At 49.7% G+C, this 13712-nt stretch overlaps 1 protein-coding gene across 1 annotated transcript; it reads left to right on the top strand.

Annotated features, from left to right (window-relative positions):
• The first annotated feature begins 5108 nt into the window (after positions 1-5108).
• On the top strand, positions 5109-13624 carry LOC136476485 (protein NRT1/ PTR FAMILY 6.3-like). Its single transcript, XM_066474340.1, has 4 exons — positions 5109-5415; positions 5622-5839; positions 6672-7267; positions 12324-13624. The coding sequence occupies exons 1-4, from the start codon at positions 5286-5288 to the stop codon at positions 13183-13185; spliced, it is 1806 nt and encodes a 601-aa protein (XP_066330437.1). The 5' UTR covers positions 5109-5285; the 3' UTR covers positions 13186-13624.
• The last annotated feature ends 88 nt before the right edge of the window (positions 13625-13712 follow it).

Below are 13712 nucleotides of genomic sequence, written 5' to 3'. Positions count from 1 at the left end.
GATAACAAACATGGGCCAACATGTGTATGGGGCAGACAACTGTCCATAAGGATTGAACCCATCTGTTGCCAGCGCGACACATACATTACGAGCCTTAGCTGCTTTGTCAGGATGTTTGTCATTAGCGTACGTCCATGCTTCGGCATCGGACGGATGCACCATCGTCCATGGCTTGTACCATACACCTTCTTTATGCCATGTCATCTATTTCGCGGATTCCTTGGTCATGAAAAGCCGTTGGATCCTCGGCACAAACGGAAGGTGCCATAGGACTTTCGCGGGGATCGTAACCTACCTCTTCTGGCCATCTCCAGAGTCTACCTCCAGGTACCTTGAGGATTTACACTTCGGACAGTACTTTGCATCCTTGTGATCTTTCCTAAATAAGACGCACCCCTTCGGACAAACATGTATCTTGTCATATGGCATCTTAAGCATACGAAGTAGTTTCTGTGACTCGTGCAAGTTCTTCGGTAGAATGTGCTTCTCCGATAGCATGCTGCCAAACACGGCCAACATCTTATCAAAGCCTTCGCGACTCAGATTTAACTCGGCCTTCAACCCCATAACACGTCCAATGGCATCCAGCTGAGAACCCGTTGTACTCTCATGAAGGGGTTTCTGTGTCGAGTCCAACATTTCGTAGAAGGCCTTAGCGGCTTCCTCCATCTCCTCCTTCTCACGTCCTTCTGCGAAGTGAGCTTGGTGAGTGTCATCTAGCATGTCTGCTACTCCGGCATCATCATCAAAAGCCTCAAGGCATGGTCTCACCACCTCCGCTCTTATACGATCTGCTTCACCATGGTGGATCCACCGGTGGTAGCCAGCCGTATAACCATTGTACACAAGATGTTTACCCATGGTCACCTTGTCTACCCTTCTATTGTTGTCACATTTGCTATAGGGACACCAAAGTTTAGAATGTCCTTTAGCTACACCCGAGCTCCATGCATGTTCCAAGAAAGCATCTGTCCCATTCACCCACTCAATGTCAAAGTCACTCTTGCTTCTCTGGCCCGTGTACATCCACTGACGGTCTTCTATCCTTCCACATATACAGCACATAGTAATGTAACCATCAATTGCATCTATGCGGTGTTCCTACTCTCTAATAGGTGAGGATAGGTCCTAATCCCACCCGCGGATGCATAGATGAGGTTAGTTTCCATGCTCCGCTCCTTATCCAAGACAGAATTTTGGTAGCACCTCCCCGCTGTTCTCCCAATGCACGTCCTGCAAGGGAGAGTGTGTATCCAGAGAACAACAGGGGGTGATGCCGAAACACCATCTCGGACCGAAGCGGACCATGGAAACTAACCCATCTACGCATCCACGGGTTGTCCAAAAAACGTGGACAATCCAAAACAGATACGGTCGTAGATATACAAAGATCTGTATACCTCCAACTGTATCTCTTTCGGACGAGAGACACCTAACTAGGTTACGTGACCAAAGACCACATACGGATAGAGGGGTTATACCTAGGGTGCCGGTGAGGTCAGGGTAGCGGGGCGGTGGAGAGTCGGTGCAGTGGCGAGTCAACGCGGTGCAGGAAGACCCGCAGCACCGACGAAGACGATCGGGGTCGCCGAGTCCCTCGCACAGGTCCTCCTGCAAAAAAGGGCAAAAATAGTTAGTGTCGACTCAAAATTTTGGCAGCACCTCCCCTGCATGGGGAGGTTCCCAAAACCTACAAAAAAACATGGCACAAAGGCCAACAACCACCAATATATCAAGAGGAGCCATGTATTTTAGTTCTCTTTCCATTCAGATGAAAGTATTGAAGTAGTACAACAACAATTACTACTAACCCTACAACTACTACTAAAACTACTACTAACAACTACTTAACTACTAATAGTACTAATACTAAGAACTACTTAACTATTAATAACAACTACTACTAACCACTACTACTTACTAACTACTACTATTTACTAACTACTACTACTACTAACCCTACAACTAACACTACTAACTAATACTACTAACCACTACTACTTACTAACTACTACTATTTACTAACTACTACTACTACTAACCCTACAACTAACACTACTAAATACTACTACTAACACTACAACTAACTACTACTAACTACTAACTACTACTACTACTAACCCTACAAGGGTAGGGCTTACCTTGGTGGCAAGAACGACAAGAGCGAGGGCCGACGACGACAGCGGGGATGACCGCAGCAACGCGAGGATCAACGGGCGGTCGGAACGAAGCGAGGATCGACGGGCGGTCGGGTCGGCACCTTCCTCTTCTTCCTCCTCCCCTTTCTCTTTCTTCCTCTTCTTCCTCCTCCCCCTTCTCTTTCTTCCTCTTCCTCCACCCCCTTCTCTTTCTTCCTCTTGCTCCTCTCCTTCTCCCTCTGCTGGCCGGCCGCAGGGCACGGCGACCGAGGCACCGGCGAGCTCAGGGCGCGGGCGCAGGGCCACTAGGCTGCCGGGGCCGGGCGCCGGCGAGCTCGGGGCACGGGCGCGGGGCCATCAGGGCTGGACGGGGGCGCCGGGGCGGGACGGGGGCGCCGGGGAGGGCCCAACAGGAGCTCGCCGGCCGTAGGGGGACGACGGCGGGGGCGGCGGCGGCGCGGCAAGGACGCGGGGGCGTGGGTGGGAGAGGAGTGAGGAGGGGGTCGGTTGGGCCGACCCGTTCTAGGACTTTAGGTTAGAAGCTTTGCCGAGTGTCGGGCCCAGCAGCACTCGGCAAAGGGTTTTGCAATTTTTTAAAAAAAATCTTTGCCGAGCGCCCTGTGAGCTGGCGCTCGGCAAAGACAGTCTTTGCCGAGTGCCAAGGTTGGCAGGCACTCGGCAAATTAATTTTTTTTTGTTTTTTTCTCCCCATTTTTTCCTGGGGCCTTGCTACAGTAATTGAAACCCCATTTTAAAATTTGGGACAATTTTGAGTTTTTTTTACTATATTTCCTTAATTATTTTTGTTTCGTTGAATTTTTTTGACTATTTCAAATTTGAACTGCATGTACATGAAATAATGGAATTTGATCATTCAAAAAATGGTATTCATGATGTTTGGCGTATGTTGAGGCCGTATCCAGGAACTCGCATGAAATTACGAGCATCTTGTTGTCGTAACATGGCGATGTACTTGCGGTAAAAGTGTATTTAGATTATATAAAATGCAAACGAAGTCTGAAAATCACGAAACTTGTCGAGGTGTCTTGTTATCGCATGTGGAGGGCGTGGTAAAAAAATTGAGAAAGTTTGAAGCAAATTGTGATGTAACTTTCTTAATTTTTTTACCACGCCCTCCACATGCGATAACAAGACACCTCGACAAGTTTCGTGATTTTTGGACTTCGTTTGCATTTTATATAATCTAAATACACTTTTACCGTAAGTACATCGCCATGTTACGACAACAAGATGCTCGTAATTTCATGCAAGTTCCTGGATACGGCCTCAACATACGCCAAACATCATGAATACCATTTTTTGAATGACCAAATTCCATTATTTCATGTACATGCAGTTCAAATTTGAAATAGTCGGAAAAATTCAACGAAACAAAAATAATTAAGGAAATATAGTAAAAAAACTCAAAATTGTCCCAAATTTTGAAATGGAGTTTCAATTACTGTAGCAAGGCCCCAGGAAAAAATGGGGAGAAAAAAACAAAAAAAAATTGCCGAGTGCCAACCTTGGCACTCGGCAAAGACTGTCTTTGCCGAGCGCCAGTTCACAGGGCGCTCGGCAAAGATTTTTTTAAAAAAATTGCAAAAACGGTTAAAAAGTCTTTGCCGAGGGCCTAACGGTGATGCCCTCGGCAAAGATTAACGGTAGGGGATGAATCTCGTGTCAGGCGGTGTTGCCGAGGGCCGGGCCTTTGCCCTCGGCAAAAAATTATTGTTGACGCGTATTTGTCTCTGGCCCTCGGCAAAGAGTATTTGCCGATGGCGGTTCTTTGCCGAGGATCAGGCCCTCGGTAAAGACTCTTTACCAAGTGCCCGAGCATTTGCCGTCGGCAAATCATTATGCCCTCGGCAAAGATGCTCTGTCCGGTAGTGTTGGGCTTTCAGCGTTCATAATCTCCCATAACCTGGTTTCACATGGATTATGGGATTATGGTAATAAAGAAGTTTGATTATAATAATCCATCATATAATCTACCGGATCAAAATATGATTATATAATCTGATAATTATAATCGGAAGGATATCCAAACAGGGTTTAGTCTATGCATGCTAAGGCCTTGGACTTCGATGGCTTTTACCCAACTTCTTATAATTCCAATAGGAGGATGTAAAAAAAAACTCCCGCATATAATAGGAAGCCCATTTCAAAATCGGTGCCTTTTATACTTTCCATCCTAGAACAAACGAACATATTGCACTTTGAGGAGTCAACCAATTCCTGGCTAGATGTATAGAAAATAGTATTGACATTTGTATCTCTAAACATGTCTGTTTTGAAAATATAAGATGTGAGATATCCAAGAAACAGCTTGATTCCTTGAGAAAAAGAAAAAGAAAAACACCTCCTGAAATGAGGTTGTGAACAATGTGATGTGGTTTTACAGTTACCTACCCGTTTTGCTCGTGGGGTTGGTTTGTATATTACAGTAAGTAGCAGCCAAAAGGCATGCGAGCAAACGAGGAGGGCCCAAATCCAAGTTGCTTGTGGAAAAGAGTCCCAAGGACAAGGAGAAAGAAAAGAAGCGCGTGGTGCTTGGCCGCGTGTGGCAGGTGGATTTGTAGCAGCAGCGGTTTCCGTGTCTCCAGACTTATCAACGTATAATAACTACCGTCCATGCACATCCCCCCGTTCCGTTAGGCAAGGCCAAGTGCCCTTATCCCCTCTTCTATTCTATCTAGGAGTACTCGTTTTCAGTAGCCTGCCCTTTAACACGCCTTGCCTTGCCTGCCCCAAAATCGCTTTTTTTAATATATATATTTAGTAAGTATATGAAAAAGTAATAACTGTTATGCATAAATAAAAGGCGGAATGCATGTTATATGTTATCCACCTCCTGTGATTATCCACTGATCCGGGGGGGCCACAGAGCAGGCACGAGATTCTCCCGGAAATGCCCCCGGCGCGAACGGTTATTATATATAGCGGGCAACGCCCAGCCCGGCAGAGCACGGCAGTCCGCACCCCGCACCGCACAGGCACAGCACAGCGAGGCAGCCGGTGCCGGCCGGCAACCGCACCTAGTCTGGTCTCGTCTCTGGGTGTCTGGCTGGGTCTCCCGTCTCGTCTCCTCCCAAATCCTTCCACGTAGCCCCGGCCGGCAGTAGGGAGGCGAAGAGAAGAGAGAAGATGGTCGGGCTCCTCCCCGAGACCAATGCCGCGGCGGAGACCGACGTCCTCCTCGACGCCTGGGACTTCAAGGGCCGCCCGGCCCCGCGCACCACCACCGGCCGCTGGGGTGCCGCCGCCATGATCCTAGGTACGTTGGTTGGGTCGATCCGAGTCCGGCCGGCCGGCCGGGTTCCTCTCTCGTTCCATCCCACCCGGCGGCAGGCAGATCTGGCATGCGTCGATCGAGATCGCTCGCTCGCTGTCGCTGACGGTCGACGCTGAACGTACTGAAGGATGAAAAATAATGCATGGGCTGTTCCTGACTCCTGACCTGTGTCTGTGGTGCTGCTGCAGTGGCGGAGCTGAACGAGCGGCTGACCACGCTGGGCATCGCCGTGAACCTGGTGACGTACCTCACGGGCACCATGCACCTGGGCAACGCCGAGTCCGCCAACGTCGTCACCAACTTCATGGGCACCTCCTTCATGCTCTGCCTCCTCGGCGGCTTCGTCGCCGACTCCTTCCTCGGCCGATACCTCACCATCGCCATCTTCACCGCCGTCCAGGCATCGGTCAGTGTCATCGCTCTCCTTCCTCCCACAAACTTGGGATTCTTTCGATTCTGTTTTCCTTTTTTGTTCTCTGCTTCGATAATCCATTCATTCATTCAAGTCCATTAATGTCACCGGCGTGCTCTGCTCTCTAGATGTCGGTCAGTCAGTTTTGCTGGATGGGTCCGCCGGTCAATCCCCTCTGTCATTTCATCATCGACAAAAAAAAATCTGCTTGGGCTTTTCATGTTATTATCATTATTCCCTTCCCTAGTAGGAGCAGGACTAGTAGTCAGTAAAAACCAAATAAAAATTGGAACTTTGCATCCACAAGATGCTCCTTCTCTGAAAAGAACGCGGACCCAAACAAACAAAAGGTGGCTATGTAATCAATTTCAATTCAGTCATCATCGCCGTCGTCATATATCTCCCGTCCCTGTGGATGGAACATATATACATGCTGACAAGATCCATGCCCATCCCATGCATGGAGTGATGGTGCTGGACAGCCGGGGTCCAAGTCACTCCAATTTCCTTTCCATTATTATCAGTAGAGTTAGATTCGATCCTTGCATCATCTGTCTGTCAATCTACCTCACCTGATGAAAGCGTAAAACTAAACAGATTTCTAATTTATTATTACTGCACACTGCACGCCCGCCGGAAAAGAGCAGTAATTTTAAATTTAATCTGCACGAGTTTTGTTTGTTTCGGTTTATATACTACTGATAATCACCCAAAGATTTAAAAGGTTGGATTTTGACAAATAATACATACAGCTGCTAGCTGATGATACATACAAAGTACAGTAAGTAATTTGTTTGTTTGCGTACGTGCGTGATTGGGCGCGCAGGGCGTGACGATCCTGACGATCTCGACGGCGGCGCCGGGTCTGCGTCCGGCGGCGTGCTCCGGCAACACCGGTGAGTGCGCGCGCGCGTCGGGCGGGCAGCTGGGAGTGATGTACCTCGCCCTGTACCTGACGGCGCTGGGCACGGGCGGGCTCAAGTCGAGCGTGTCCGGCTTCGGCTCCGACCAGTTCGACGAGTCGGACCGGGGCGAGAAGCACCAGATGATGCGCTTCTTCAACTGGTTCTTCTTCTTCATCTCCCTCGGCTCCCTGCTGGCCGTCACCGTGCTCGTCTACGTCCAGGACAACCTGGGCAGGCGCTGGGGCTACGGCGCCTGCGCCTGCGCCATCGCCGTTGGGCTCGTCGTCTTCCTCGCCGGCACGCGCAGGTACCGGTTCAAGAAGCTGGTGGGGAGCCCGCTCACGCAGATCGCGGCCGTCGTCGTGGCGGCGTGGCGGAAGCGCCGGCTCCCGCTCCCCGCTGACCCCGCCATGCTCTACGACATCGACGTCGGTAAGGCCGCCGCCGCTGCGGCCGAGGAAGGTTCCGGCAAGAAGAGCAAGCGCAAGGAGCGCCTCCCCCACACCGACCAGTTCCGGTAAGCTCTAGCTGGCTTTTGCCTACCTACCTTTTACTTACTGACTACTTTCCAAAACATCTACTGCTTTTGTTTACTTTTGTCCATCGTCATCGCCATGCTCTAGTAGTGGTAATTACCTTACCAAATGAGTCAAGTTTCTGCTTAATTACCTTACTTACTTGACTGGCCAGGCCGGTTGCCCAAAAAAAAAACTTATACTACCATCTGACTAATAATACTGCAGTAGTATGTAATGGATTAAATAGCTAAGTGATGGCATCAGTCAAAAAAAGAGTCCAAGTAAGATGGACTGGCAGCACACCAATAGGCTTTTTTTTTGTTTGACTCTCATCTGGGTACAGTTATAGCATCTGTTCATACACACACGCCCACACAACACAAAACAAAACTACAACTACACTCAGATTTGAAGACCACGTCCTTGTTAAGATCACCGAAATTCTCTGATTTCGTAGACGACGGGCACATCACGATATTCTCTGATTTCGTACACGACGAACACATCACAATCTTATCGTAGCATCACGCGTGAGAGACGCACGCTTGGAACCTGTCCAAGCGGAGACCGTTGAAAATGGAACAAAGCCCCGGTGAGGCACCTGGTGAGCTGAGACAGGCGGGCGTGGACGCGCGCCTGGCGTCGTTGCCAACCGCACTACGCGCGGTCCTCACCAATAGGGTTATTTGCCTTACTATTGGTTGACCTCATTTGTCAGTCTCACTTGTATTGTAACCAGAGAGAGGGACTTAGAGCAAGTGAGAGACACAGCCATTGCCAGACAAACAACAGAGAGGAAGGGGGTGTATGTACTGTCTGTCTCCATTCTCCAATAACAATATACAATTTGCCAGCTAGGCTAGGGTACAAATCCAAACCAGTCCAATGCATGTAGATGCAAACGGATGGATTGCACAATCGAGTGCACTGTTTTGTCCGCTCCATCTCCCTATATCGTTTTCTCCCAGCTTGCATCGCCCACTCACGTGGTGTATGTACTATGGATGAATTCATGGCAAATTCATTCATACCACAGCTGCCAATTGCATGCCTTCCCTACTAGAGTCCACAATCTCATTAACAGCCGACGCCGTCCCTCGCCGGTGGCCAGCCAAGGCTCAGCTCGGTAGGACTTATTGCTGCTGCGACTGATTTATAGGGCTGATTTGTTATGAGAAAAAAAATATTGTTTCATGACTGAAAATGTAGGACTGAATATGGCTTATAAGCTCGAGCGAACATAGCCCAAAACCTTCCTTGCTTGATTCCTTGCTTGGCATGGCAGACGGGGTCAGTCACTGACAAGTGGTCCTGTACACCCCCTCTCAACGTCAACCATCGCCGCCGGGGCGGGCCCGTCCTCCCTGTCCAGTCACCCATTTGCTAGACGCCGCACACGCGTAGCACCTCTCCCTCTCGCTTGACTTAGCCTTTCGCGTAGCTTTAGCGAAGATCTTATGTTAAGTGATGTCGCCCACGCAACGTATGATGTTTAGGGAAAGAGGATAAGACCTCCGGTGAGCGACAAATGGCTGAGTTTGGCAGCACCCAGACCAATAATTGCGCTATTCTAAGCTCCCTAGGGGGACGGAGAAGCGTCACGGACTGTGCTGTGCTCCTCCTGGTGCGCTGCTATCATCCCTTGTTGTCCTCCTCTGCCCGGTGCTCTGCACTGCAACTGCTGCATCCATCCAACACTTGCAAATATCTGCACAAAATTTTCAGGGCAGAGTGTAGATATTGTATAAATACCAATATATATATGTTTATACTGTATGGTCCAACTGAATACCTGCTGAAATTCAGAGAGGCGGAATATACTAGTACTATTAGTAGTACAAAACTGGAAGAAGATGCGAGGAAAAACAGGGGGGAGGTCGGCATGCGAGGCCAAAAGGGCTTGATCTCGCTTGTTGTCTAGCTGCAGTCCTCAGTTTTTGGTGTCATTAGCGACGTTTGGGAGTCTTTTTATTATTATTTTTGAATGTAATAGCAGGAGCTCTGTCATATCAGTTTTCGGAGTTTGAGACTTTTCCTGAGAGCTGCAGCTGCATTGAAAATGTGATATAGCAAGGCGTCGTAACTTTGACGGTTTGAATTGAAATGTTGAATAGTGGTAGTGAGTAAGTAGCTCCAATGGGATGTAGACAGGACTGGAAGAGTGTACATATGGGATCTTGGTATTGAGGGGTCAGAATCTGCATCCAGCAGGTGGCATGGAGTATGTTTAAGATTAGTTAATTATTGGCATTAGCTCTGCATTCCTCTCTAGCCTACAGAAGAAGAACCGTGGAGAAGAACGGTTTCTTGTTGGCGATGTGATGATGACATGAGTATAGAGGAATGACCAAGTTACAGCAAAAGCTAACCTAATTTACTCTAGCATAGAAGAAAACGCCAGACTCATCAGCATCAACTTTTTCCTTTCCTCACTCACTTGGAAATCAAGTTGCAGTAGAACATTGTCTGTCCTGTCGATATGTGTAGCCAGCCAACAATAGTAGCCTTTCAAAATCCCGAGATTTTCGCTGTAGAATCACATCAGGGAAGAAAAATGACACGGACATTTGCTTCAAAACGAAACCATGATGTGACGGCTGACGTCATAGCGAAGCTCCTTTCAGATGAAATTACTTTCAACAGACCTGATTGATCCTGGAATAAAAAGAGGTTTGGTGACCAACAGTGACCACTGACACACTCACAGACAGACAGACTTGATCATACACGTGTGACGTGTGTGCGCTGAAACTAAACATATTCCTTCATATATGGGTTATGATATGAACTCACAGTACAGTGGGGCACTATATAACATAACACTAGAAGTCTAGAAGGGCTATAGCTGATCTGAATCCCCAAAAGAGAGCCCTACAGATACGCATTCCCTCAATTATTAGATCACTGTTACCAGGACGTGTGCACTGCACACCGAAAGGCCCCTCAAAAGCCAGAGGAAAGGCGGGTGCATGATTGTTAGTTTCAGGGGTCAAATGAAATGGAGATCGGCAGCATGATTCAGCGGTGGACGCGAAAGGCTCAAAGGCACAGGGAAGTGTTGATCTTGCATTGGAGAGGGACAGAGCAGCAGCAGCAACATGGTGTGTGTGGGGAACCTTCCTACTCGCCTAGCTGCTATGGACCAACGGACGGACGGACGGGCGGACGACGAGTGGCCGCCATGGATGGCGACGGCCAAATCTATCTATCTAACCGATCGGAGCAACCTTTTGCATCCCTCTCTCACTCACATGCTGCTGCTGCGGTGCTGCCGTCTAGGTAGGTTGGCCGTCGTCTTTGGCATGGCTCCCTTGGCACTGCATCTCTTTCTTTCTCTCTGCATGTGTTTGGTGTGGTGATGGTGTGGCCATGCATCATGTCCTCTGGTGTGGAAAAGCTGTGGAGAAAGATCACTGGAGGGATCGACGAGACCATCACATGGACGCATGGACCATCACCATACGCGTGAGGTAAAGCAGCCTGCACTGCAGGCATGTGATGGTGCCTGCCGTTGCCATCCCCCATCCATGCTCGCTTACGCCGGCCTGATCAAGATTAGTGGCTGCTAACCCTTGCTTACTTGCAGCCATCAAAACTCGAAACCGACCCTCCTCTTTTTTACGGCCCTTTTCCTGTTACTTTTAGAAGACGGTGTTAGTGAGTGGTGTCCGGGACCTGAACACGTGACCTCGTCGGGGTTCGGGCAAATGGGCATGGCGGTCGGCATCGATCGGCACGGACATGGCCGGGACTCCTCACAGTTTTCTGAAGGGTTCGAGGCCCATGTCCTCCTGCTGGCAAATTCCCTGCCGTGAGTTGGGTTCATCTCGGTCGCGATACTTTTGCACATGACTACATGAGCAGCATATGACAAAGACAGGGGAGGGGTATGGTATTCCTTTTGCTGCGTGATCACATGAGGAAGCCTCAGATTAACGTCAGATGTGCCCACTAACCCTCTCCTTTGTGCCTTACCTTATCGATAAGGCATCGCAACTGAGCCTGACCACAATGCTTGTTTAAGTCTCTTCAGAGTTCCACACTTCTGAGTCGTTGTCGATGATGGTGATGCTATGCAATGCTATGCTACCCGGTCTATCCGGGGAAGGAAGGATGCTTTGCTTACACCTGCATCATTCCATCATTGCATATTTGCATTGCATGAACAGGTGTTTGTTTCTTGTCCCTGATTGGGCCTCAACAGTCCACCAGTCCACCATGTGGAGGGGATTGGGAAAGATTATTGCCACACCTGACGCACTGAATCTCTTGTTTCTTCAACTTGAAAATAAAAAATACCCGGCGTGTCTCACTCTCATTCCATAGCAGGGCCTCTGGCAGGCTGGCTGATACTGATGATGACCTGTTTAAATGATAAGCCCTGACGACTCATTAGGTGTCGTCGACGATTCTCTTCTCTCTCCCGAGTGATTATTGAGATGGTGATCGCGTCTTCTATAATACAGAGTAAGAAATACAGATGCCCCTGCATGCTGGACGCATCGTCGTATGTAGGCCGGCCATCTGCTTGAACTAGCACTAGCTCTGAACAATTGTTTAGGTGTCTGATTGGGTTCGTGTCTCCATCTCGTGCAGAATCTCGCGCCTGTGACCACGGCTTTAGTCTGCGCATGCCTTGCTTGGTGTTTTCCTCAAAGCCCAAAACCACTTTGCATTTTGCATGCCTCTCTGTTTCAGCTTAAAGTGGTCCACTGATAGCGACCTGAATGCTTGAAAAGAGCAATTTTTTTCCAGAGAACATTTCAAGAATGAACTTTTTAATAAGCATCTTATATATAATATATATATGTGTGTCACTGCTTGATTGGGAAAAAATGATATTATAATTAACTTTACTGTGTGTCTCTGTTTTCTGAAGAAAGCACAAGAAAAAAAAAAACAGATTTACTCTGTCTGAACTCTGAACAGAAGCTCCTGCTTGTTTATCCTTTCAGCTTTTGATTGAATGCTGTTGCTTGAATTTTTATCTTTTTCAAAATCTAACAGCAGCAGCTAACGGTTTGGTTTTCCCGCGTGTTTAATCTGGTACTGCAGCTTCCTGGACCACGCCGCCATCAACGAGGAGCCGGCGGCGGAGCCGAGCAAGTGGCGGCTGGCGACGCTGACGGACGTGGAGGAGGTGAAGACGGTGGTGCGGATGCTGCCCATCTGGGCAACCACTATCATGTTCTGGACGGTGTACGCGCAGATGACCACCTTCTCGGTGTCGCAGGCCACCACCATGGACCGCCACATCGGGTCCTCCTTCCAGATTCCCGCCGGTTCGCTCACCGTCTTCTTCGTCGGCTCCATCCTCCTCACCGTCCCCGTCTACGACCGGATCGTGGTGCCCGTGGCGCGCCGCGTGAGCGGCAACCCGCACGGCCTCACCCCGCTGCAGCGGATCGGCGTGGGCCTCGCCCTCTCCGTGGTGGCCATGGCGGGCGCCGCGCTCACGGAGATCAGGCGGCTCCGCGTGGCGCGCGACGCCGCCGTGCCCGCGGGCGGCGTGGTGCCCATGTCCGTGTTCTGGCTCATCCCGCAGTTCTTCCTGGTGGGCGCCGGCGAGGCGTTCACGTACATCGGCCAGCTCGACTTCTTCCTCCGCGAGTGCCCCAAGGGGATGAAGACCATGAGCACGGGGCTGTTCCTCAGCACCCTGTCGCTGGGGTTCTTCGTCAGCTCCGCGCTCGTCGCCGCCGTGCACAGGGTCACGGGCGACCGCCACCCCTGGATCGCCGACGACCTCAACAAGGGCAGGCTCGACAACTTCTACTGGCTGCTCGCCGTCATCTGCCTCGCCAATCTGTTCGTCTACCTCGTCGCCGCCAGGTGGTACAAGTACAAGGCCGGACGACCCGGCGCCGACGGCAGCGTCAACGGCGTCGAGATGGCCGACGAGCCCATGCTCCACTGATCGATGATCGACGAGGCACGCGACGACGACGTACCCCCTGCTATACCAAGCATATGATCCGTCCGATCGTCGATCAAATCCAACGGCTCTGATTGATTGCTCCGTCCGCGTGTTGTACCGTCGTGTCATGTGTTACTCAGTCGTCAGTGTATACGAGTGTGTGTATCTTCTTCTATATCAAAGTGTACAGTACGCGCTGATACGATGCATCGGCGCGTGCATACGCGTGTAGTATAAAAATTAATAACTTTGTCTCTTAGAGGGGAGGGGGAATGTAAAACCGCGCAAGGGTTTAGTACTTAATTAGGCGGAAGGATGGTGGGGCCGAGGTGTCGGTGATAGTGTTACTGCATTTTTTTTTGTATATCGTCACGGTGGGAAGGAAAAAAAACAGAAATGCTATAAAACACACGTGTGCTGCAATCTTTAAATCATGCAAGAGAGGAGCAGAAAAGAGAGGATGTTATGTGTGCTGCTTTTGGTTGATTTGATTGACCTACAAAAATTTTGAAAACCTTTTTCCCCAG

This window comes from Miscanthus floridulus, chromosome 8, assembly GCF_019320115.1.
Source record: "Miscanthus floridulus cultivar M001 chromosome 8, ASM1932011v1, whole genome shotgun sequence".
NCBI classification, from domain to species: Eukaryota; Viridiplantae; Streptophyta; class Magnoliopsida; order Poales; family Poaceae; genus Miscanthus; species Miscanthus floridulus.
This window is presented reverse-complemented; position numbering and strand designations above follow the sequence as displayed.

Coding starts and splice junctions, on each gene's coding strand:
- LOC136476485 (XM_066474340.1), top strand. CDS start 5,286: ATGGTCGGGCTCCTCCCCGAGACCAATGCCGCGGCGGAGACCGACGTC. Junction 5,840..6,671: donor TCACCGCCGTCCAGGCATCG/GTCAGTGTCATC, acceptor TTGGGCGCGCAG/GGCGTGACGATCCTGACGAT. Junction 7,268..12,323: donor CCCCACACCGACCAGTTCCG/GTAAGCTCTAGC, acceptor CTGGTACTGCAG/CTTCCTGGACCACGCCGCCA.